Source organism: Jaculus jaculus, unplaced genomic scaffold, assembly GCF_020740685.1.
Source record: "Jaculus jaculus isolate mJacJac1 unplaced genomic scaffold, mJacJac1.mat.Y.cur mat_scaffold_34_1_3701052_arrow_ctg1, whole genome shotgun sequence".
In the NCBI taxonomy this organism is placed as follows: Eukaryota; Metazoa; Chordata; class Mammalia; order Rodentia; family Dipodidae; genus Jaculus; species Jaculus jaculus.
This window is the reverse complement of record NW_025423490.1, coordinates 715,377-742,593: the sequence shown is the minus strand read 5'-3', so window position 1 is coordinate 742,593 and position 27,217 is coordinate 715,377. Positions and strand designations below refer to the sequence as shown.

Sequence of the window (27,217 nt, the reverse complement as noted above, 5' to 3'; positions counted from 1 at the left end):
CCCCCCCTTTTTGTAATAGTTCTTCCTCCTCCCCCTCCTCCAGGTCTGAGTTGGAGGTGATTTCCTCATCTGTCTCTTCCCTTTCTGTCTCAAATACACTTCAACGTGCAAGCTCTTCAATAGGGGGATACAGCCTGGTAAAGGTCCCTTTAGTCCCTTTCTCAGGCAAGCGATGACTCATTTCCCCCATCTCTTCAAGCTCCTCCTGCAGGCTTTTATCTTTATCTTGTATATGTTTCTCCTTCTTTATATCTCCCTTTTTCTTAGGCCTAACTTTTGACTCCCCATTTGAATCAGACTCAGAAAGACTATCCTGATGCTTTGCTAGAGCCTCCCGCCCTTTTTTAATGATCTCTATGTGGTTCCCTTTACTCAAACAAGAATGAATAAGGCGCCAGAACGGCAATGTGCCTTTGCCTATTCTATCTTCTTTCTTTGCCCGCTCCAAATCTCGACCCAATTTTTCCCACGTAAGGAGTGAAAGATCACCTGACACCGCAAACCACGGTGCAATCTCATCCAGGTCTTTAACAATCTTTTTAATGGTCACGGACGAGACCTTAATGTCTCTCTGTTTAAGCAGTTCCTTTATGGGTTGGACAAAGCTGTCGGGTGCAAAGCTCGTGCTCTGGGAATTGCCCATGGCATATGCTGTTATCTACCAGCGAATTTACCGGCCAGAAGAAGAGGGCAAGGCAGCGTGCGACAGATCGAAAAACCCTGTTATCTACCAAGGTCTTTTACTTTTGATTCGTACCGCGAGGCTAATCCTCTTCAAAACAGCGGCACTCCCTTCCAGGTTCGTCACAACGGCACCAAGAGCAGCAGACAACAAGAAAAATGAACCACACAGGAATAAAAATGGCAAGAATCAAATACGGGTCTAGCATGACTGGGGTAACTTACCGCGGTCTTCCTCTCCATGTGTCAAGTTCTGGATCCTCTTCGGCCCCTCGCCCGATGCCTACAAGGCACCCGGCGTCCCGGGTTTCGGCACCACTTTGCGGCGAACCCCCTGACCAGCAGGAGAAGAACGACCAGCAAACGAAGATCCTTCTTGATCACACTTTATTGGAGAGCCTCTTGGTTAACAGGAAAGCTGATGGCGAGGGGCCGGGGCGCGGGAGTGTAGCTGCTTTTATAGGGTGTAGCACTACGAGGCACCTACGGATTGGCTGCCACCTGTTCACCCACTACCCAGGGCCATGGGATAGGCCCAGGGTGCATTACATCATGCACATGCGCAGCAACAAGCACAACTGCCGCTAAGACATGACCAAGTAAGGAGTTGATTGTCCTGCCCCTTGGCAGGAAGTAAGCGCCATCTTGTAATGGCGACTGTCTCAGCTCCTCACAGATTTCACTGATTATTCTTCGAATTCTTTTTACAATAATATTCCAATCCATCAAATTTTTACATGTGTGCTTTTTTCCAGTTAGGATTCTCAGACCTACTGAGGATTGGGGGAGAGAAAACATGATTGGTATTGTAGGTCACACAAAGCACTAGGTATTGTCATTACCAGTTTCTAAACACAGTAACTATTTTTAAAAAACAATAGAAAAACATAAGAATGTGAGGAAGTGATTGGGATACAAATGCAGTTTTTTAAAGAATCTTTTAAAAATTTTATTTGCTTATGTTCATTGTACAAAGTGACAGATTTGATACTTTTCATTCAAGAATATTGTATACTTTGAGTATTCTTTCCCACTCCATTACCTTTTCTATCCCTTTCTTCCTGCTAGACCTTTATCTTTTCCCAAATACTCTCCCTCATAATATCTTTTCTTTTATTAGTTTTCTATTCTGCAAGTACAGGCAGTTTGGTACCATTATTAAGCTCATCCGTGACCTAACCCCACCCCAATGGCCCCTCCTTGTTGATGTATATGGGTCGTGCATTGTGGAGTTAGTCCACAGTTATTGGTACGATAAATGTCTCTGCATATCATGACCCAACATGTGGCTCTGACATACTTTCTGGCCCCTCTTCCACAAAATTTCCCTGAGCCATGTTGGGTTCATTTCTTGGTCTGCTTCAGTGATGAGGTGTTGGGGGCCTCTGGGGCTCTGGCTCTCTGATTTGGTTGGTGTTGATTTTTCTCTGTGTTGTTCTCCTTCACCCTTGTGTTGGTATCCAGTTCATCAGGAAAACAGCACCCTTGCTTGTTTAGTCAATTTCTTAGTTTCAGCCAGGGCCCTTTTGAGGTATGATAAGGTGGCTTTCTCCTTAGGATCTACATCTATTTGAAAAAGAGAAGCAGATTCTCCAACAGAGAGTAAGTTAGCACCAGGACAAATGAGATAACTTTTTTAATAGAGAATTTAATAGGTGTAGGCCCTCTTGTAGCCCATGATTGATGGTAGCTTGATATTGGAGAGTGGGCTTATGTTTGGATATGGTTCTGACTTGTTTCCCAGCTCCAGCTATGGGTCTCGTACCACTGAGGGGATCAGTTAGCCAAATCAAGAGCAGTTGGTTCCCCACCATGGCTGTGTGCCACTATTGCACTTGCATGGGCATCACAACAGGTTATTTGCTGCTAAGTAAGTTAGACCATGAGTTGCATTATTAAAAGTATTATACAAATGCAATTCAAATCAAAGTTTCAAAGAAAAACTTCAGCAATTCATATCAAGTCTGCATAGGCAAAGCAAGCCTAGGCAGAAAGAATACTTCTAGAGCTATCATAATTCGTGATGTAAATTATGCTTGAGACAGGTGGACTATGATAGCATGTTATTGGCAAAAATCACATGGTTCAGTGTAACAAAATAAAGAACCCAGAAATTACAACACACTTGTTTAGTCACCTGATTTCAACAAAGGCATAAAACATTCACTGGACTCTTTCAATCTTCCTGCTCTAGATGTGTAAGCAGCCTTTACCCATCTATTCTCTCCCTAAACCTTGTGTGTGCATACTCCCTTGGCATTCTTCCCCCTGCCTTTCTCTCTCACACTTTCTCCCTCTCCCGCATTACAATAAAGTCTTGGATTTAAAAAGTAGCAATGCAGCCAGGCGTGGTGGCGCACGCCTTTAATCCCAGCACTCGGGAGGCAGAGGTAGGAGGATCACCATGAGTTCAAGGCCACCCTGAGACTACATAGTGAATTCCAGGTCAGCCTGAGCCAGAGTGAGACCCTACCTCGAAAAACCAAAAAAAAAAAAAAAAAAGTAGCAATGCAAAGTTAAATAATAAGGAATCAAACAAGCCAATCAAAAAATGGTCTATGGAGCTAAATAGCAAGTTCTTAAAGGAAGAAATACGAATGGCATATAAGCATCTAAAAAAATGTTCTACATCACTAGTCATCAGGGAAATGCAGATTAAAACTACATTGCGATTCCATCTCACTCCTGTCAGATTGGCCACCATCATGAAAACAAATGATCATAAATGTTGGCGGGATGTGGAAAAAAAGGAACCCTTCTACACTGCTGGTGGGAATGCAATCTGGTCCAGCCATTGTGGAAAACAGTGTGGAGGGTCCTAAAACTGCTAGAGATTGATCTACCATATGACGCAGCTATAGCACTCCTAGGCATATATCCAAAGGACTCATCTCATTTCCTTAGAAGTACGTGCTCAACCATGTTTATTGCTGCTCAATTTATAATAGCTGGGAAATGGAACCAGCCTAGATGTCCCCCAACAGATGAGTGGATAATGAAGATGTGGCACATTTATACAATGGAGTTCTACTCAGCGGTAAAGAAAAATGAAGTTATGAAATTTGCAGAAAAATGGATGGACCTGGAAAGTATTATACTAAGTGAGGTAACCCAGGCCCAGAAAGCCAAGCGCCACATGTTCTCTCTCATATGTGGATCCTAGCTACAGATGATTGGGCTTCTGCGTGAGAATGAAAATACTTAGTAGCAGAGGCCAGTAAGGTAAAAAGGAGACATAAAGGGTAGAGAAAGGAAGGGAGGAGGATACTTAATAGGTTGATATTGTACATATGTAATTACAATGAATGTAATGGGGAGGTAATATGATGGAGAATGGAATTTCAAATGGGAAATTTTGGGGGTGGGGAGGGAGGTAATTACCATGGGATATATTTTATAATCATGGAAAATGTTAATAAAAATTTAAAAAATAAAATAAAATAAAATAAAAAGTAGCAATGCGTGGAGGCACTCACCTTTCATCCAAGCACTGGGGAGGCAGAGGTAGGAGATCACCATGAGATAAAGGTCAATCTGAGACTACATAGTGAATAAAAAAATTAAAAAATTTTTATAAAAAACTCTGGAAATAAAGATAGCATACTCACCATGTGGGACTAATGAAACTGGATCTCCTTGTGCAGAAGAATCAAGTGAGAGCACATCTCACACCATGCACAAAGATCAATTCAAAATACAACAAAGACTGTAATTTAAGACCAGAAACACTGAAATTACGAGAGGAAAATACTGGAAAAAGATCTATTGGTAAGAACTTTCTTAACAGGACTCCAATAGTACAGGAAATAGTCCCAAATATAAACAAATGGGGATAAGTGAAAGAAATCAAAGTTTCTGCATACAAAAAAAACCATCAGCAAAGTGGGATCTTTGCCAAAAAGTTAAATATAGAATATAACAAGAATTGCAAAAGGTAAAGACCAAAGACTATGCCAATCAATGTCTGAACTAATGAACAGACAGTTCTCAAAAGAAGAAACACAAATGATCAACTGATATTAACAATGTCCCACATCTTTTCACATCAGGGAAAGGCAAATTGAAACCACTTTGAAATTTCATCTGTAGCAGTTCCCTTCTCACTTCTGGGTTACCACACCCACTGGAAGCAGCTTATGATGGTAAGTGTTTATGTCGACATGCAGTTTGAAGAGGACATGCCATCATGGCAAGAAGAGCATGGCAAGATCAGGAAGCTGGCTCACAACTCCTCACATTAGCTAGGAGGAAAGCTAGCTGGCAATAGGACAGGGCTGAACTAGAAAATCGTAAATCTGCCCTGAGTGATACACCTCCTCCAAGCAAGGCTCCATCTCCCAAAGACTCTGCTAGCTGGGGGCTAAGTATGAGGCTCAGTCACAAACACATGATGCTATGGGAGGTATTCTACACTCAAGCCACCAGGTTCCTCCCCAGCCCTTATATTCCTGGCCATCTCATGGTGTGCAAAATGCATTTAGTACAACTCTGAAAATCCCAAAATCATTTGCCCATCCCAATGCCATTGAAAAGTTCAAGTCTCGGGCCAGGTGTGGTGGCGCACAACTTTAATCCCAGCACTCAAGAGGCAGAGGTAGGAGGATCACCATGACTTTGAAGCCACCCTGAAACTACATAGTGAATCCAGGTCAGAGTGAAACTCTACCTCGGGAAAAAAAAAAAAAAAGCAATTGCCCATCCCAATGCTGTTGAAAAGACCAAAGTCTCATCTGAAACTCAAAGCAGTGTCTAAACTATGATCCCTGTAAAATCAAAACACATTTTACACACTTCCAACATATAGTGAGACAAAGCAAACATCCTCATTCCTAAAAGAACAAATCAGGGCACATAAAGAAAAACATCTGTAAGAAATAAATCAGGGGACTTCCGGTTAAGATGGTGGCGTAGGTACCATGCCAAAGCAGCCTAGGAGGCAAAAAAGACCAAAAAAAACTCAGCAAAATACACACTTTTACTAAAAAGTGAGGTGTATAGGAAATTGAAGCGGCAGCGGAGAAGTAGAAGAGTTATAGAGCATCCAGAGCCTGCACAGGCGGGAAAAGTGGCTCCAGCAGCTCGGCCAACTGCCGTGGCGCAGTGCACCAGAAAGCCGCCAGACTCGGTTCGAACCGCAGGAAAAGCCAGGTGCGGGAGCTTTCCCTCACACCGCGCTCTCCACAACTCGGGAAACGTGAGGGGAGAGCGGCAGCGAGCAACGGAGGAGCAGACCGCGAGGTAGAAGCACACGTGGAGCAGCGAGAGAACCAGAGCAGCTGTGGCTCCCTCCCCTCCCCCACCGCCTGAGCCCAGCTCCGGCGAACACAGCAGCGGCCCGGGACCCGGCCACGCCAACTTGGGCTGACAGCGGGACCCAAGCAGGAGCAGAGTTCCGCAGCAACATCAGCGACTCCAGCACCAGTAACAGTGGCCCCAGCAGCAGCAGACCCAGGAGTGGCAGCAGCAGCAGACTCGGCAGCAGCAGCGGTAGTGGACACAGCAGCAGCAGCTTCAGCAGCAGTGGTGGCTCCAGCAGTGGCAGCTACAGCAGCAGCAGAGGCAGAAGCAGCGGTGGGTCCAGCAGCAACACCTTCAGCAGCAGTGGCTACAGCCCAGCAGGGGCAGCTTGAGCAGCAGCAGTTCCAGCAGCAGGGGAGCTAATCTGCAGGGCCACACTTGCCAGGCTTGGTTGGCCCCATAGGAAAATCAAGTGCCCAGCTCCAGAAATCAGAACAGCAGCCCGACGACCCAGGCAGCAACTTGACTGAGACCAAAATCATCCAAGGTAACTGGGATTGCACCAAGGAAGGGTCTCACTTGGTCGCAAGCTGACTTGGATCCCTCAACAGACCAGAAATCTTAACCTTTTTGTTGATAGAGGATCTGGTCGTTATAATAACTACTCTTGCATACATACTCGGGGCTGTTTTTGATTGAATGTGTACAGTGTTTAGTTAAATTTTAGATCACAGATGAGCCTAAATAATGGTACCAAACTGCCTGTATTTACTGAAAAGAAAACTAATAAATTAAATTAAAAAAAAAATTTTAGAATCTACCTGTATTTTATTCCACTTAGCCTGCTTGAATACCCCTATAGCAGGGAAACTCAACCCCTAAGAACATCTTTGTAGATAATCTGAGAGTCTTAAGAGCCACACCTTACACCTTAAGGTCTACACTGAAAATATATTACATCAAATCAATTGATACAGCTAAGAATACACAGCTAGCTAGAAAATCCAAACATTAACTTAATCCAAGATGCAAAAATATATACATTATAACACAAGAAACACTAAAAATCAAGACGATATAAATCCACCTAAAAGTATTCATGCATCAGAAATGTCCTCCAGTGAGAAAGAGTTAGAGGAAATACCTGAGAAAGAGTTCAAAAGAATGATTATAAATATGTTCAAAGAGGTCTAGAACACATGAAAACAATCAAAAAGGAATCAAAGAAGATGCAGGACACCAATTTAATGAAATAAAGAAGGCAATACAAGACATAAATAAGGAAATAGAAATAATAAAGAAAAACCAGTCAGAATTACTAGCAATGAAGAACACAGTTAATGAAATAAAAAACTCTGTAGAAAATCTCACCAGTAGGATGGATGAGGGAGAGGACAGAATATCTAAGCTTGAAGACCAGGTGGCAGACCTAATACAGTCCAACAAAGAGAAAGACAAACTTATAGAAAAGTATGAGTGGGAATTTCAAGATATTAGGGACACTATGAAAAGATCCAATATAAGAATTCAGGGCATAGTAGAAGGAGAAGAACTCCAATCCAAAGGCATAGTAGGCGTCTTCAACAAAATCATAGAAGAAAATTTCCCCCAAATTGGGAAAGAGGTGCCAATGCAGATACAGGAAGCCTTTAGAACCCCAGCCAGACAACACCCAGAAAGAACCTCTCCTCGCCATATTATAATCAAACTTCCAAACACACACAACAAAGAAAAAATATTGAAAGCAGTTAGAGAGAAAAATCAAGTTACCTACAAAAGCAAGCCCATCAGGATTACAGCAGATTATTCAACACAAACTTTTAAAGCCAGAAGGGCTTGGAGTGATATATTCCAAGTTCTGAAAGATAACAACTGTCAACCAAGGTTACTTTATCCTGCAAAGTTATCCATTCTAATAGATGGAGAAATAAAGACATTCCATAACAAAAGCAGGTTAAAGGAGTACTTGAAGACAAAACCAGCTCTACAGAAAATACTTGATAGAATTCTCCATGCTGAAGAAAAGGAAAAGCACACATATAAGGAACCTAGAAAAAACAAGCAATATTCAAATACCAGTTAACAGAAGAGAGCACAGATAGAACCAGTAACACACACACACAAATATGGCAAACATAAATACACACCTTTCAATAATATCTCTTAATATCAACGGCCTCAATGCCCCAATGAAAAGACATAGATTTGCAGACTGGGTTAAAAAGCAGGATCCTACAATTTGTTGTCTCCAAGAAACTCACCTTTCTACAAAGGATAGACATTATCTTAGGGTGAAAGGTTGGAAGACGGTGTTTCAAGCAAATGGGCCTAGAAAACAAGCAGGGGTTGCTATCCTAATATCAGACAGGATAGACTTTAGTCCGACGTTAGTCAAGAAAGATAAGGAAGGTCACTTTATATTGATTAAGGGCACACTCCAACAGGAGGACATTACAATCCTAAACATATATGCACCTAACATGGGGGCTCCCAAATTCATCAAACAAACACTATTAGAACTAAGGTCACAGATAACACCAAAAACAGTGGTTGTGGGTGACTTTAACACCCCACTCTCATCAATTGACAGGTCATCCCAGGATAAAATAAACAGAGAGGCATCTGGACTAAATGAGGTCATAGAAGGAATGGACTTAACAGATATATACAGGACATTTCATCCAAAGGCTGCAGAATATACATTCTTTTCAGCAGCACATGGAACATTCTCTAAAATAGACCATATATTAGGACACAAAGCAAATCTTAACAAATTCAGGAAAATTGAAATAATTCCTTGCATTCTATCTGACCACAATGGAATTAAACTACAAATCAGTAGCAAGAAAGGCTATAGAGCATACACAAAATCATGGAAACTAAACAATACACTACTAAATGATGAATGGGTCAATGAAGAAATCAAAAAGGAAATCAAAAAATTTATAGAGTCAAATGATAATGAGAATACAACATACCAAAATCTCTGGGACACAATGAAGGCAGTTGTAAGAGGTAAACTTATAGCCTTAAGTGCCTATATTAAGAAATTAGAAAGGACGCAAGTAAACGACCTAATGCTTTGCCTTAAAGCCTTGGAAAAAGAAGAACAAGGCAAACCAAAAATCAGTAGAGGGGAAGAAATAATAAAGATTAGGGCAGAAATTAATGAAATAGAAACAAAAAGAACAATCCAAAGAATTAATGAAACAAAGAGTTGGTTCGTTGAAAGGATAAACAAGATTGATAAACCCTTAGCAAATCTGAACAAAAGAAAGAGAGAAGAGACACAAATTAATAAAATCAGAGATGAACAAGGTAACATCACAACAGATTCCAGAGAAATTCAAAAAATCATAGGGACATACTATAAAAGCATATATTCCACAAAGTATGAAAATCTGAAAGAAATGGATGATTTCCTTGATCTATATGACCTACCTAAATTAAATCAAAATGAGATTAATCACTTAAATAGACCTATAACAAACATGGAGATCTGAACAGTTATCAATAATCTCCCAACTAAAAAAAGCCCAGGCCCGGATGGATTCACTGCTGAATTTTACCAGACTTTTAAGGAAGAGCTAACACCATTGCTTCTTAAGCTTTTCCAAGAAATAGAAAAAGAAGGAATTCTACCAAACTCCTTCTATGAGGCCAGCATCACCCTGATACCAAAACCAGGCAAAGATAGAACAAAAAAAGAAAATTACAGACCAATCTCCCTCATGAACATAGATGCAAAAATTCTCAACAAAATATTGGCAAACAGAATACAAGAGTATATCAAAAAGATCATTCACCCTGACCAAGTAGGCTTTATCCCAGAGATGCAGGGATGGTTCAACATATGCAAATCTATAAATGTAATACATTACATAAACGGGTTGAAGGACAAAAATCACATGATCATCTCATTAGACGCAGAGAAAGCATTTGACAAAATCCAACATCCCTTCATGATGAAAGTCCTACAGAGACTGGGAATAGAAGGAACATATCTCAATATAATAAAGGCTATTTATGACAAGCCTACAGCCAACATATTACTAAATGGGGAAAAACTAGAAGCTTTTCCACTAAAATCAGGAACAAGACAAGGGTGTCCACTGTCCCCACTTTTATTTAATACAGTTTTGGAAGTCTTAGCCATAGCAATAAGGAAAGAGACACACATAAAAGGGAGACAAATTGGAAAGGAAGAAATCAAGTTATCATTATTTGCAAATGACATGATTCTATACATAAGGGACCCTAAAGACTCTACTAGCAAGCTGTTAGAGCTGATCAAAACCTACAGCAATGTAGCAGGATACAAAATAAATACACAGAAATCAGTAGCCTTCATATATGCTAACAACAAACACACAGAGGATGAAATCAGAGAATCACTCCCATTCACAATTGCATCAAAAAAATAAATAAAGTACCTTGGAATAAACCTAACCAAGGAAGTAAAGAATCTATACAATGAGAACTTTAAAACACTCAAGCGAGAAATTGCAGAAGACACTAGAAAGTGGAGAAACATCCCTTGTTCCTGGATTGGAAGAATCAATATTGTGAAAATGGCAATCTTACCTAAAGCAATCTACACATTTAATGCAATCCCTATCAAAATTCCAAAGGCTTTCTTCATGGAAATAGAAAAAACAATCCAAAAATTCATTTGGAATCACAAAAAACCTCAAATATCTAAAATAATACTGAGCAACAAAAAAGAGGCTGGTGGTATCACCATACCTGATTTTAACCTATACTACAGAGCCATAGTAACAAAAACAGCATGGTACTGGCACAAAAACAGACATGTAGATCAGTGGAACAGAATAGAGGACCCAGATGTAAGCCCAAGTAGCTATAGCCACCTGATATTCGATAAAAATGCCAAAAATACTCATTGGAGAAGAGACAGCCTCTTCAGCAAATGGTGTTTTGAAAACTGGATATATATCTGCAGAAGGATGAAAATAGATTCTTCTCTCTCGCCATGCACAAGAATTAAGTCCAAATGGATTAAAGACCTTAACATCAGACCTGAAACTCTGAAACTGCTAGAGGAAAAAGTAGGGGAAACACTTCAAAATATTGGTCTTGGCAAGGACTTTCTGAATACAAAACCCCAATTGCTCAGGCAAGAAAACCACAGATTAACCACTGGGACCTAACGAAATTACAAAGATTTTGCACCGCAAAGGATACAGTGAAAAAAGCAAAGAGGCAACCTACAGAATGGGAAAAAATCTTCGCCAGCTATATATCTGATAGAGGATTAATATCTAGGATATACAAAGAACTCAAAAAGTTAAATAATAAGGAATCAAACAAGCCAATCAAAAAATGGTCTATGGAGCTAAATAGCGAGTTCTCAAAGGAAGAAATACGAATGGCATATAAGCATCTAAAAAAATGTTCTACGTCACTAGTCATCAGGGAAATGCAGATTAAATCTACATTGCGATTCCATCTCACTCCTGTCAGATTGGCCACCATCATGAAAACAAATGATCATAAATGTTGGCGGGGATGTGGATAAAAAGGAACCCTTCTACACTGCTGGTGGGAATGCAATCTGGTCCAGCCATTGTGGAAAACAGTGTGGAGGGTCCTAAAACTGCTAGAGATTGATCTACCATATGACGCAGCTATAGCACTCCTAGGCATATATCCAAAGGACTCATCTCATTTCCTTAGAAGTACGTGCTCAACCATGTTTATTGCTGCTCAATTTATAACAGCTGGGAAATGGAACCAGCCTAGATGTCCCTCAACAGATGAGTGGATAATGAAGATGTGGCACATTTATACAATGGAGTTCTACTCAGCGGTAAAGAAAAATGAAGTTATGAAATTTGCGGAAAAATGGATGGACCTGGAAAGTATTATACTAAGTGAGGTAACCCAGGCCCAGAAAGCCAAGCGCCACATGTTCTCTCTCATATGTGGATCCTAGCTACAGATGATTGGGCTTCTGCGTGAGAATGAAAATACTTAGTAGCAGAGGCCAGTAAGGTAAAAAGGAGACATAAAGGGTAGAGAAAGGAAGGGAGGAGGATACTTAATAGGTTGATATTGTACATATGTAATTATAATGAATATAATGGGGAGGTAATATGATGGAGAATGGAATTTCAAATGGGAAAGTGTGGGGGTGGGGAGGGAGGGAATTACCATGGGATATATTTTATAATCATGGAAAATGTTAATAAAAATTAAAATTAAAGAAAAAAGAAAGAAATCAGCAGGGCCAACATCAAATCCTGCAGCCCCATGTCATGGACCAGGATTCATGATGGAAGTCTCTGGGCTCCAAATGGGTTGGAACACTTCACCCCTCCAGCTGTGCTTCTTGCTTCTAAGGCAGAATGCCCCCGAGCCAAAGCTGCCCTTAGCAACTCTCATATTCCTGGCATTTCCAATATCCTGGAGTCTCCATGAGAACTCATGGTTCCTCTTCACAACTCCATGCCATGGCCTCCTCATGACCTGTATGCAGCAATTTCAATGGTCTCACATCGCCCAACCTCACCGGCAATATTCAGAACCATGTTGCAATCCAATTGCACTGTGCATCTGACATTATGTCCAAAACTAGTACTAGGTGAGCAATGCTGACATTTGTTAATATAGGAGATTAAAGCCTGTCTTTGAAGAGTAGGAAACTCCCTTTAAGGCATATACCCAAAGGACTCTGTATCTTTCCACAGAGATACTTGGACATCCATGTTCCAGCCACTGGAAATGCACTCCAGACACATGTGCCATCTTATTCATCATGTTCACGTGGCTCCTGAGGAATCGAACCTGGATCCATTGGCTTTGTAGGCAAGCACGCAAGCACCTTAACTACTAAGTCATCTCTCCAACCCCAGAATTTACGTGTGTATGTGTGTGTGTGAAATTTGGTTGGGTGTATATGCATTCAAGCACTTGTTTGTTTACATTCCCTGGGATAGATTCCAGTACCTAAAACTGCTGATTAATTGCCCAAGTAATTAGCTTGATCATTGATTTTCAGGAAAATAAAATCCAGAAATTACTAATATTGTTACTGGTTGGTGAGTCAGGAAAGTATGAACCATGAAGAATAATATATACTCTACAAATATACTAATTGTTATGCACAAGACACATGAGAGAAAACACAGTAAGAAAATTTATTTGGAAGTTTTGCCCTCAGGGTGAGAAATACATAGCAGCAAAATGATTATCCCGTTGTCTGTACTGTTAAGACACAGTAAGCACAAATGCATTTTCCAAAATGCATAAACGTGGCTACCCTGTACCCACACTTCCAGTGACTTGTTCTTTAACTCCAACCCATCTCTTCTCCTCTCCATTTGTTTGGTGTCACAATTCACCATTGCAGAGAATGTTAGAGGCCCAGATTCCATAGAGGTGGTTGCAAGAGGGAGGAAGCTGCAGCAACTGCCAGTCGGGTCTTACTCACAGTGGTTCATGTGTGTGATCCTATCACTTGGGAAGCAAGGGAAATAAAACTGCTCAGTTCAACATGGACTGAAGAAGTTCCATGCCACCATAAGTTATAGAGTGTGACCCTGTTTCAAAGGTCAAAAAAGGATGTGATGCTCAGAATCCATTTCTGAAAAGATCAGGGCACTGGAATAAAGGCCTCTTCTTCTGGATGGCAAAAAATGAATATTTGTAAGTGTAAGAATGAAAACTCAAAGATTGTGCATAATTTCAACAATCAAGGGGTAAAGGAAGAGCAGAAGAAAGAGGTGAGTCCAAAGTGGTATAGACCTGCTCAGCGAAGGGAGAAGTGAAGGGGAAAAAATGAACCTTGCACCACATCATCCTTGTGAGGTGCACACAATGACCTTCACCATATTCTTTAAGCCAGTAAGGAAAAACACCCTTATATCCATCCTTTCCCTATCAGGGCTGCCAACAATCACCAGAAAGGTCAACAGAAATCATTTCAGAACAACTGTATTTCCTCAACCTGGATGTCTCTTTCCTTCCTCCACAAGGATTAGACCTGTACTTATAACACAGACTAACAATGACAATCTGCTGGAAGGAGAAATGTCCTGTGCAAATTTAAGCAGCTTTCCTCATGAACATATTTTCCCTAACTTAAGATCCGGGGGAAAGAAGGGCTTCCATGTCTATTTTATGGGCTTTCACCTGCCAAAGTTTCAGCAACTTAGGGCTATTAGTCATTCTCCCATTCTCCCCAACCAATCCTATATTTTTGCTAGGAATCTGGGCTTTCTATTTGCCCCTACCTGCTTATGACATCATTCTTCCCCTAAATCTATCATCATCTGGTAGAACCTTGGGATTTCCATGGAGCTCCATGTAGACAAATTTGTATCATTGGAAGTGCCCAGTGACCAGCTAACAGTGTCCATCTTACAGGACACAGAGATCAGTGATTTCAGGTACTCAGAAAAGTCCAAGTACTGTATGAAAATCCCTGTTATGATGGAGTGATGTAACCACTTCTCTAAGTCAGATAAGGAAAGAAATCATTAATTGTCATCATACAAGCCACTAATGGGGAAAAACAACACAAAGTAATGAGTAACATATTAGAAATCTGGAGTCCTACCTCCAGTTCAGGCTTTCATGTACACTATGTTTGTCACATTTTATACATTATTTACTCATTCACAGTTTTTAAAAACACAGTATTTATTTATTTGGAAGTGGAGAAATAGACACAGAGAGAGAGAGAGAGAGAGAGAGAAAACGTGCATAGATCTCCAGGGCTGCTAGCCCATGGAAATGAATTCCAGATGCATACTCCACTTTGTACATCTAGATTTACATGAGTACAGAGGAATCAAACCCAGGGTGTTAGGATTTGCAGGCAGGCACCTCAACCACTCAGCAATCTCTCCAGCCCTCACATTGTGTTTTTAATCTGACACATGAAGATAACAGATTGAGGCGGCTCTGGTCTCTCTACAGTATAGAGGTTTAAGGGGCATGTGTATAGAGAATTTTTGAGAGTGACTGTGTCAACAGAAAAAGTGGAAAAAAAACAGTGGTGTGGAAAACTAACACTGTGTGCATAGATGTGTCCTCTAATACCCTGCTGCCACTAAAATTTTTCCTACAGTGTTTCAAATTTAGTCTCCTGTTCAGGAGGACATATTCTCTCCAGGGAAGCATTTATAATCACATCCTTGGGCAGAACAGACAATCAGATCAAGAGTTCAAAGCTGGGGACTTCCAGCCAAGATGGCGACCACCTAGCTGCCCTGCAAAATACCGGGGAAAGAAAGGCAAGACATTAAGGGTTTTCTGGGTCTTCTTGTCAGTGGGAGGGCCAAAGGGGGAAAAACAGGGAATCGTTGATCCCCTCTTGGGCAGGTACACCACCTCCCTTCCTCCAAACAGCCACCACTGAGCTCCCGTTGCGCACGCTGCTGGGCCAGCAACTGCTGTGCTCTGACTGCGTGCCTCCCGGCCCACCACGCTGTGCTCTGATTGTGCACCCACCAGCCCGCCGCTGCTGTACTCCGACCTCGTGCCCAACGCCAAAGGTGCCTCTGCACTCCAATCACACATTCAGCAGGTCCAGTCACACAGCAAGGGACACACAAGCCCAGATTGAGTCTCTCACTAGGGGGAGCTCAGGTGCCATCCACTACCTGTCTTTCCCCCCCCCCGCCCCCCCCACCGCCATCCCCCACCGCACTGTGGCAGGGGAGCACATACTGTTTCCGGGTGCCAGTGTTCCAAGCCAGTTTGTGCACCTTCAGGGCTTGGTACCTCAGTCCCCCTCCAAACTCCAATGCAGGCAGCTTTGGCAGCTTTACTGCTTGAGAATTCAGGCAACTCTGGCGGCCCTGTCAGGAAGTAGATAGGTGGCTTTGGTAAGAGAGAACCAAAGCCCAGGCTGCTTGGCAACTGCCCAGGCTGCCTCAGATTCCCATTGCACTAAGCTCCTAAGGCCCAAATAATACTTAATACAGAGACACTGGAGGAATTCCCATTAAGATCAGGAACTAGACAGGGTTGTCCACTCTCACCTCTGCTCTTCAATATAGTACTGGAAGTCCTAGCTCAAGCAATAAGACAAGAGAAGGAAATAAAAGGCATACAATTTGGAAAGGAAAAAGTTAAGTTAGCTCTATTTGCTGACTGTATATGTAAGAGACCCAAGAGACTCCATCCCAAAGCTCCTGAAGGTGATTAACTCTTTTACCAAAGTAACAGGATACAAAATCAATGTACAAAAATCGGTAGCGTTTCTATATGCAAATGACAAAGATACAGAGAAAGAAATAAGGGACATAGTCCCATTTTCAATAGCAACACACACACACACAAAAATAAAATACCTTGGAATAATGCTAACCAAGGAAGTGAAAGATCTATACAACAAAAACATAATAACACTCAAAAAATAAATTGAGGAGGACTTGAAAAAATGAAAAGACCTCCCATGCTCCTGTATAGGCATAATTAACATTGGTGAAGATGACAATCCTACCAAAGGGGATATATACATTTGACGTGATTCCAATTAAAATCCCTACAGTGTTCTTCACAGAGATAGAAAAAATGATCTCAAACTTCATATGGAAAGGCAGAAGGCCTCGCATGTCCAAACATATCCTCAGCAAAAGAAATACCTCTGGTGGCATCACCATACCTGAACTAAAGCTATATTACAAAGCCATAGTAATAAAAACAGCATGGTACTGGCATAAAAACAGGAGTATAGACCAATGGAATAGACTTGAGGACCTGGACTCTGGGTCAAGCAACTATAGCTACTTGATATTCCACAAAGGCCCTAACAATATAAGCTGGAAAAAAGATGGCATCTTCAATAAATGGTGCTGGACAAACTGGATAACCACATGCAGGAAACTGAACCTTGATCCACACATTTCCCCATACACTACACTCAAATCCATATGGATCAAAGACCTCAATATAAGACCAGAAACACAAATACTACTGGAAGAAAATTTAGGAAGTACTTTCCATGATACAGGCATAGAAAAAGACTTCCTGAACAAAACCCTAGTAGCTCACAATCTTAAACAGTCACTCAACCAATGGGATCACATGAAACTGAAGAGTTTCTTTACAGACAAGCATACCATCAGCAAATCCAATAGATTACCCACAGAATGGGAGAAAATATTTGTGGGTTATCCAACTGATAGAGGCCTAATCTCTAGAATCTACAAAGAACTCAAAAATCTAAACAGTAAGAAGTCAAACACCCCCCACACAAAATGGGGCAAAGAGCTGAACAGACAGTTCACAGAGGAAGAAACACAAATGGCAAACACATGCATAAGAAAATGTTCATCATCCCTAATCATCACAGAAATGGAAATTTAAACAACTATGAGATTCCACCTTATCAGAATAAGGATAGCAAACATCAAAAAATCAAACAAAAATAAATGCTGGCAAGGATATGGAGAACTAGGAACACTCATCCACTGTTGGTGGGAACGTAGGATGGTACAACCACTTTGGAAAGCAATATGGAGACTCCTGAAAAAGCTGACTATAGAGATACCAACAGACCCACTTATTCCCTCACTGGGCATCTACCCTAAAACATTCAAACCACAGGCTAGAGAGATTTGCTCAACCATGTTTGTACCTACTCAATTCGTGATAGCTAAGAGCTGGAATCAGTCCAGATGTCCATCACTAGAAGAATGGATAACTGAGATGTGGTATATCTATACAATGGAATTCTAGACAGAAAAAATGGCACAAAGAAATTTGAGGAAAAATGGTTGAGCCTAGAACAGATCATTCTCAGTGAACTTACCCAATCACAGAAAAAAAAAAAAAAATGGCCACATATTCTCACTCATCTACAGCACCTAACATTAATCAACCTAAGATACCTTACATACCCAGCAAGCATTTCATGCACTAGACACTAGGATGGAGGGGGAGAGAGGGGAGGGCTTTGAAGGGGTGGGAAACACTAATCTAGACCCAAACGGCAATGATACCATAAAATTCTACTTCCTAAAAGGCAGACCAAATGGCTGAACCATCACCAGGCCCTTACAGGAAACAACTGAACCACAAGACACTGGAGAAGGTAGTATCAAGTCTAACCTAAATCTTCTACATCTTCCTTCCCTCCCTCTCCCCCTCCTTCTCTTTCTCTCTCTCCTCTCTAACTCTTGTATATTAATTATCTTTTTCCTCATTTTCTTAGTGGGCACTGACCTGTAACTCCCAGTGCCAGCATGGAGCTATCACAAATAAGGAGCTTTTGATCATAGAAACCTACAAGGTTTCCTAAAGGAATGACAGATTTCTGTCAGAGTACTTGATGGCCCACCAAAGGTCAGTGGTAAGACCCTATTGCTGAAGACTCCATATGCAGCTGACACATAAAATGGAATGGCATGGCTGGAAGCCAGGAGAGAGTCAGTCCCCATGTAGTCAGCATGTTTAGTGCCAGAATGTGCTAGTCTCTCACTAAAACAACTGTGACGCCATTCACTGTGAGGATACATGGCTTGGGTTCTCATAAGAATCACTGTGATGCCATCCACTTTGAGGACATACAGCCTGGGCACCCAAGGCAACCACTTTGATGTCATCCACTGTGAGGAGACATGGACTAGGCTCTCAGTAGAACCATTGCGATGCTATCCATTGTGAGGAGACACATCCTGTACTCTCATAAGAACCAAGGCTGCCACTATGATGTCATCCTCTATGATGAGACAAGGTCTAAGCTCTCATTAGAACCACTGTGCTATTATCCACTATGAGAAGACAGCCTGGGCTTTCACCAGAACCACAGGTGATGCCATCAACTGTTAGGAGACACAGCCTGGGTCCTCCCTTGAATGACTGTGAAATTATCCACTGTGAAGAGACATAGCCTGGGTCCTCCCTAGTAGCACTAGATGTCATCCATTATGAGGAGGCACATGTTGGGCTCTCACTAGAACCACTGTGATGCCACGGACTGTGAGGATACATGGCCAGCTCTCTCACTAGCAACACTGTGATGCCACTCACTGTGAGGAGGCATGGCCTGGGCTCTCACTAGGAGCAGTGTGATGCCATGCACTGTGAGGATACAGGGCAGAGCCTGTCACTGGAACCACTGTGATGCAATCCACTATGAGAACACATGGCCAGGTTCTCAATAGAGCCACTGTCATGTCATGCAATCTGAGTAGAGATCACATGGGTTCTCACTAGATCAACTGTCATGCCATCACTGTGAGGAGACAGTGACTGGGTTCTCACTAATACCACTGTAAAGCAGTGCACTGTCAGGAGACAGGGACTGGTCTCTCACTGGAACTACTGTGATGTCATCCACTGTGAGAAGACATGGCCTAGTCTCTCACTAAAACTATTGTGATGCCATTCACTGTGAAGAGACATGGCCTGGGTTCTCACTAAAACCACTGGGATGCAATCCACTTTTAGGAGATGCAATGTGGGCTATCACTGTAACCACTGTGATGTCACCCACTGTGAGGAGACATGACCTCAGTCCTCACTAGAACCACTGTCATGCCATTCAGTGTGAGGAGAGATGGGCTGGGATATCTCTAGTATCACTGTGATGCCATGCACTGTGAGGAGACAGAGCCTGACCCATCACTCGACCCACTGTTATGACATGCAGTGTGAGGAGAAAGACCTGGGACTTTCATTAGAACCACTGTGTTCCCATGCACTGTGAGTAGACTTTGCTGGGCCTATCACTCCAACCACTGTGATGCCACTCACTGTGAGGAGATATGGCCTGGGCTCTCACTAGAACCACTGTGATGGCATGTACTGTGAGATGGCAGAGCTGGCCCTGTCACTATAACCACTGTGATGCCATTCACTGTTAGGGGACATGGCCTGGGATCTTACTAGAAACACTGTGATGCCTTCCACTGTGAAGAGACATGGCCTGTGCTCTCATAAGAATGACTGAAATGCCATCCACTGTGAGGAGACACTGCCTGGGCTCTAACTAGAACCACTGTAAAGCCCTGCACTGTGAGAGAAAGGGCCAGCCTTGCCACTAGAAACATTGTGATGCAATTCACTATGAGGACACATGTCCTGGCTTCTCAAGAGAGCCATTGTGATGTAATGCGCTCTGAGGAAACATTGCCTGGGTTCTCACTACATCCACGGTCATACAATGCACTGTGAGGTGACAGGGCCGGGACTGTCCCAAGAAACACTGTGATCCATTCACTGTGAGGAGACACAGTCTAGGCTCTCACTAGAACCACTGTGATGCCATCCACTGTGAGGACACATGGCCTGGGATCTCAATAGAGCCATTGTGATGTCATGTACTCTGACGAGACATTGGCTATAACCTCACTAGATCCACTGTTATGCCATCACTGTGAGGACACACAGACTGGGCTCTCACTAATACCACTATAAAGCAATGCACTGTGAGGTGACAGGGACCTGTCTCTCATTAATACTGCTGTGATGTCATCCACTGTGAGGACACACCACCTGGACTCTGAACAGAGCCACTGTGAAGCCATCCACTGTGAGGATACAGGCCCATGCCTGTCAAGAGAACCATTGTGATGTGATCCATTGTGAGTACACATGTCCTGGGTTGTCCATAGAACCATTGTGATGTCATACACTCTGAGGAGACATTGCCTGGGTTCTCACTACATCCACTGTCATACCATCACTCTGAGACACTGACTATACCACTGTAAATCAGTGCCTCAAGGAGACAGGCCCCAGACTCTCAATAGAACTACTGTGATGTCATCCACTCTGTGGAGACATGGCCTAGTCTCTCACTACAACTACTGTGATACCTTTCACTGTGTTGAGACAGGCTGGGTTCTCACTAAAACCACTGTGATGCAATCCACTTTGAGGAGATACAGCTCAGGCTCTCACTGCACCCATTGTGATCTCAACAATTGTGAGGAGACATGGCCTCGTTCTTCACTAGAACTACTGTCATGCCATTTACTGTGAGGAGACATGGACTGGTTTATCTCTAGTAGCACAGTGATTCAATGCAGTGTGAGCAGACAGGGTCAGGCTTGTCAATCGAACCACTGTGAGGAGACAAGGGCTATGCTCACAGTAGAACCACTGCGATGCTATCCACTGATAGCAGACATGGCCTGGGCTCTCACTAGAACCACTGTGATTCCATGCACTAGGAGGGACAGGGCAGGGACTGGCCCTAGAAACACGGTGATGTCATTCACTGTGCAGAGAAATAGCCTGGGCTCTCACTAGAGCCACTGTGATGACATCCACTGTGAGGAGACATAGCCTAGACTCTCAAAAAAGATGACTGTGATACAATGCATTGTGAGGAGACAGGGCCAGGTCTGTCAAGAGAACCACTGTGATGTCATTTACCATAAGGAAACAGCCTTGGCTCTCAGTAGAAACATTCTCATGCCATGCACTATGAGGAGACAGGGCCGGGCCTGTCACTACAACCACTGTGATGCAATGCACTATGAGGATAAAGGGCCAGACCTTTCACTAGATCCATTGTGATGCTATTCACTGTGAAGAGATATGGACTGGGCTCTCACTAGAAACAATGTGATGCTAGGAACTTAAAAGAAACAGGGCCGATACTGTCAGTAGAACCATTGTGATGCCAGCGACTGTGAGGAGACATGGGCTGGACTCTCACTAGTACCACTGTGATCCCATGCACTGTGAGGACACATGGCCCAGGCTCTCACTAGAACCAGGAGACAGAGTTGGGCCTGTCACTAGAACAACTGTGATGCCATTTAGTGTGAGGAGACATGGCCTGGGCCCTCATTACAAACTCTGTGATGTTATGCACTGTAAGGCGATAGGGCTGTGCCCCTAATTAGAACAACTGTGATGCCATCAACTGTGAGGAGACAAGGCCTGGGCTCTCAATAGAGCCATTGTGATGTCATGCACTCTGAGGAGATATTGCCTGCATCCTCACTAGATCCACTGTCATGCCATCATTGTGAGGATACACTGACTGGGCTCTCACTAATACCACTGTGACGATATGCACTGTGAGGTGACAGGGCCCTGTCTCTTATTAGAACAGCTGTGATGTCAACCAACGTGAGGACACACCACCAGGGCTCTCAATAGAGCCACTGCGACTCCATCCACTTTGAGGAGACACGGCCTGGGCTCATACTAGAGCCACTGTGATGTCATCCACTGTGAGGAAACACAGCCTGCACTCTCACTAGAACCACTGTGATGCCATTCAGTGTGAGGAGACATGCCCTGGGCTCTTACTAGAACCACTGTGATTCCATGAATTATGAGGAGATAGGGCCAGACATGTCACTAGAACCATTGTGATGCAATCTACTGTGAGAACACCTGGTCTGGGCTCTTAATACAGCCATTGTGATGTCTGATCTTGACCAACCACAATGTTTAAATTCTATGAAAGACCTCCCTCTCAGGAAGGAGCCTGGTTGTTTTGGAAAAAAAAAAATGTCTGGTGAATTAGACAAGAGAAAAGAAGTCAGATCATCTTAGATTTCTAGCAAATGTAGATTTTCCTGCCTTTTTACTTCCGAGGGTCATGTCACCCTAACAGTACGCCCTCTCAGTACTAATGTACAGTAGGCAGCACATCAATCTCATAAATACAGGAGCTGGGTACATAGTTCAATAGTAGAACATGCATTCAGCATACATAACACCCTGGGCTTGATATATATTGATACAATGTCAATGGAGGTCAGAAAATTATATATTAAATGACATGATACAACCTTTTCCAATCAGTTACAGGAGTATTACCACATTTAGTAATCATGATCACATTAGTCCCTTGACATGGGCAAATCTTGTTCCAATGCTGTCGATGATAAAAATCTAAGTTAATCTTTGATTTGCTACCAGACATTAACTATAATATATTAAAATTAGGAAACTATCATGAGATGCCATTTACAAATCCATACATCAGATTGAAAATTCAAATCTGTAGCAGTGAATATGTAAACTTACAAATGTTGCAGCCAGAGCACAAAAAGTCACCATCAGACTGTTTAGTTCCTATTGGATAAATTTCTCTTCTTCCTAAAAAGTGTGAAAATATTTGAATGCTTGTGTAAATGTCATTTTGAACTCTAATGGTATTTACTATTATTACTATTACTATTATTGCTATTGTTGCTTTATTTGAAGGGTTGTAATGTTATAACGCATCATCTTTTTCATACTAAAACTGTCCCAGTAAGGGCCAGGAGGAACCAACTGTTTCAGGAGGATTTCACTTGGCTGTTGGTGTGTCATCGACATTCCATAATAACTTGAGAAGTTCCTCACTTTCTGACACAGTTCAGTGTTCCAAGCCCAAAAGTAATCTCCTAGTATCCACCTCAAACAAGTCACTTCTCTAAGAATTCCTGGGCCTCTGAAGGGAGAATGGAATCCAATTTCAAAGTTTAATCATCACATCAATATTTAGGACAAAGGAGAGAGTTAGGAAAGGATAAGAAAGAGTGTCCTCTGGGCCTCACAAAGCAGGGACCACCAATTATGAGGCAGGACCCCTCTATTTGGTTTAAAACATTTTATTGTAATACAGTCACACCCATTATTTTACCTGTTCTGTGTAGCCACCTTCATTTAATAACAGCTTAGTGGAATAGTTTGGGCTACGATCATCTTGTCTCCTAAGATATAATTTTTCAGTTATTGACCCTCAACCAACTGTCTGCTCTGTCCCCACTAAAAAGTATTTAATCAGGACTACATAACCACAGTGCAGTGTGGAGATGCTGTAAATGTGACTTTCATATCTTTCTAGATGTCACTACATAGCACTGACTTAATACTTCAATGTTAAATAATGTACAGTCTTGGAAAACAATAATGTGGCAGGATGAAGAATCTGGTTGCCATGATGATTTTGAATAGAAATGGTAGTTACTATGGAATCTAGAAAAACAGTAACTGAAGAATAATCTATGTTAGTATTGTCCAGTGGAGTGACACCTGAGCCACAATTGGTATATTGGTATGCTGATCTTCAAGATGATTCTAACCATCTTTTTGCTTGTTTATTTATCTTTCAAGGTAGGGTCTCACTCTAGCCCAGGCTGACCTGGAATTCACTATGTAGTCTCAGGGTGGCCTCAAACTCATGGCGATCCTCCTGTCTCTACCTCCTGAGTGCTGGGAGCAAAGGCATATGCCACCACGCCCAGCAATTCTAATCATCTTTTAAAGAGGAGAATATGACTTAGAATACTTTCAATGAGAAATAATAATTTACAAAATGTCATACACATGTGCTTAAGATCTCCCCAGTGGCTTTCTCCAACCCCCAGAATCGAAAATTCCTTGAGAGAGTAAGTATTTCCAAACTAAACATTGTTCCTCTTCCATTCCCTGTATCTAGCCCTTAAAAAGGCTGTTTGTTAGAAAAACAGTTTAAAATTCTAAGAAAAAATAAATACACAGAAATTTTTCATGCATTGAATGATACTGAAATGGGTATCATATCATCCTTAGAAGTAACAAGTTTTCATGAAACAGAAGATAGAAATGGCCCCTTTTTTTCTTAAACTCCATTTCTTTCTACCATGTACACACATCTCAATGTGGTTATGCAAATAAAAATTGGACCTAGCTGGTCATGGTGGTGCACATCTTTAGTACTAGGACTCAAGGGGCAGAGATAAGAGGGCTGTTGTGAGTTTGAGGCCTGCCTGGGACTACAGAGTGAGTTCAAGGTCAGCCTGAGCTAGAGTGAGACCCTACCTCGGAATCCCTTACTGGGCATCTACCCTAAAACCTTCAAACCACAGGCCAGAGAGATTTGCTCAACCATGTTTGTAGCTGCACAATTCCTTATAGCAATGATATGGAATCAAGTGCAACACAAGTGCAATAGTGGCACCCAGCCATGGTGGGGAACCAACTGCTCTTGATTTGGCTAACTGTTCCCCTCAGTGGTACAGGACCCATAGCTGGAGCTGGGAAACAAGTCAGAACCATATCCAAACATAAGCCCACTCTCCAATATCAAGCTACCATCAATCCTGGGGTACAAGAGGGCCTACACCTAGTATACACTCTATAAATATAGTAAGGGTTATCTCATTTGTCCTGGTGCTAACTTATTCTCCGTTGCAGAATGTACTTCTCTTTTTCAGATAGATGTAGATCCTAAGGAGGGAGCCACACCATCATACCTCAAAAGGGCTCTGGCTGAAACTAAGAAAAATTGGTGAAACAAGCAAGGGTGCTGTTTTCTTGGTGAACAGGGTACCAACACAAGTGTGAAGGAGATCGACACAGAGAAAAATCCACCCCTACCAAATAGAGACCCAGAGGCCCTCAACACCTCATCACTGAAGCAGGCCAAAAATGAACCCAATATGGCTCAGGGAAATTCTGCAGAAGAGAGGGAGGAAAGAATGTCAGAGCCACATGTTGGGTCATGATATGCAGAGACATTTATCCTACCCATAACTAAGTGCTAACTCCAGAATGCATGACCCATACAGCTCACCAAGGAGGGGCCAAGGGGAGGGGGTAGGTCAAGGATGAGCCAAACTGACTGTATTCACTGAGTACCAAACTAATTAATAAAATATGTTTTTAAATTACAAAACAGCAAAATTCATTATATTTGTTCTTAAATTATTATTATTGTTAACATTCATGATCATAATATACATCATCATGGTACATGATATTATATAAAGACACTTTAAAACAAGTATATATTGATCATTAAGCATATCTGCTCAGTCTCTCATACCCACCTTTTTCTACCTTTCTCCTTTCTTGTGAATTCTCTTTGGTCCCCTAGACATTTTCTTTCATACTTTCACGTTACACATACATACACAACTTTTTGTATATATGTAAATTATAGGAACTACATATGAGGGAATACATGGTTATCTGTCTAAGAGTGATTTAAATTTACTCTCTTTATTTGACACGTTTTTCCTATAAACAATATAACTTTGTACCTTTATGTCTGTAAACAATTCTACTGTGTGTGTGTGTGTATCATATATCTATCTATCTATCTATCTATCTATCTATATCTATATCTATATCTATATCTATATCTATATCTATATATATATATATATATCGTATTACCCATCTATTGTTGACAGTTAGGTCAGTTCTCTAAGTTTCTATTGTGAATGGTGCTAAACTAATTATTGAAATGTGAGTATATGTGTGATACATTTAGCTGCAGTTCTGTAAGCAAATATGAGCTGAATACACAGCTCTGTATTAGAGTGCTTACCATGGAGGAATCCCTAGGATCAACCCCAACCTTGTAAAACTATGTGTATTTGCACATACCTGCAATGCCAGTCCTCAGGAAGTGAGACAGAAGTATTGTCAGTTCCATTTCCTTCCTGGAACTGATAGGTTGTAAGTTTTAGATCAGCTTGAGATACATAAAGCTCTGTCTTAAATAAGAGCACTAGCTCCATTATATATCCCAGCAATACTACTTCCAAAGTATAAAGGGAAAAAAATATAAGTCAGCACACTACAGATAAACTTGCACACTTGTTCATACCTATTGCTGCAATATACACAACAGACAAATTAGGGAATTGGCTTAGGTGTTTGTCAACAGATAAAATATTTACACAAATACATGATGGTGTTTTCTTTAGCCATAACAAAATGTGAAATTATATCCTTTGTCAAAAACTGATATAATTGGTAATTATGATATTAAGAAAGACAATCCACGGGCTGGAGAGATGGCTTAGTGGTTAAGCGCTTGCCTGTGAAGCCTAAGGACCCCGGTTCAAGGCTCGGTTCCCCAGGTCCCACGTTAGCCAGATGCACAAGGGGGCGCACGCTTCTGGAGTTCGTTTGCAGTGGCTGGAAGCCCTGGCGCGCCCATTCTCTCTCTCTCTCCCTCTGTCTTTCTCTCTGTGTCTGTTGCTCTCAAATAAATAAATAATGACAAAAAAAATTTAAAAAAAAAATTCATCCGCAGAGACAGGGACAAAACGATCTGGTACGATCATTCTCACACACGTGTAAGTGAGCAAAGACTTAAAAAAAAAAAAAAAAAAAAAGAAAGACAATCCAGACTCTGAAAAACAAATGTTAAGTTTTCCCTCATTCAATGATATAAATATGTTAAAATCATATACACATATACATTATATATATATATATATATACACACACACATATATATATATATTTATATGTATGTATGTATATATGTGTGTGTATTATTCATGGTATATCTATTTATATCTATCTACCTATATATAATTACATAATTAGGAAGCAAAAAAGATGCCTGGGTAAATGACCCAGTGGTTAA

The 27,217-nt window shown here is 41.7% G+C and overlaps 1 protein-coding gene across 2 annotated transcripts in view; it reads right to left on the bottom strand.

Moving 5' to 3' along the window:
• Positions 1-1,090: 1,090 nt before the first annotated feature.
• Positions 1,091-27,217, bottom strand: part of LOC123457284 (GDNF family receptor alpha-4-like) — a 41,482-nt gene continuing 15,355 nt past the window's right edge. The window contains exons 3-6 of one of the 2 annotated variants that reach the window (XM_045141247.1): positions 26,224-26,285; positions 22,891-22,962; positions 15,616-15,746; positions 14,605-15,155 (exon numbers count right to left, since the gene is read on the bottom strand). In XM_045141247.1, coding sequence (XP_044997182.1) covers positions 15,147-15,155; positions 15,616-15,746; positions 22,891-22,962; positions 26,224-26,285 — 274 coding nt within the window. In that variant the 3' untranslated portion in view covers positions 14,605-15,146. Of the gene's footprint in view, positions 1,455-14,604; positions 15,156-15,615; positions 15,747-22,890; positions 22,963-26,223; positions 26,286-27,217 lie in introns of those variants that run through there. The other variant, XR_006634962.1, reaches the window with a different exon arrangement.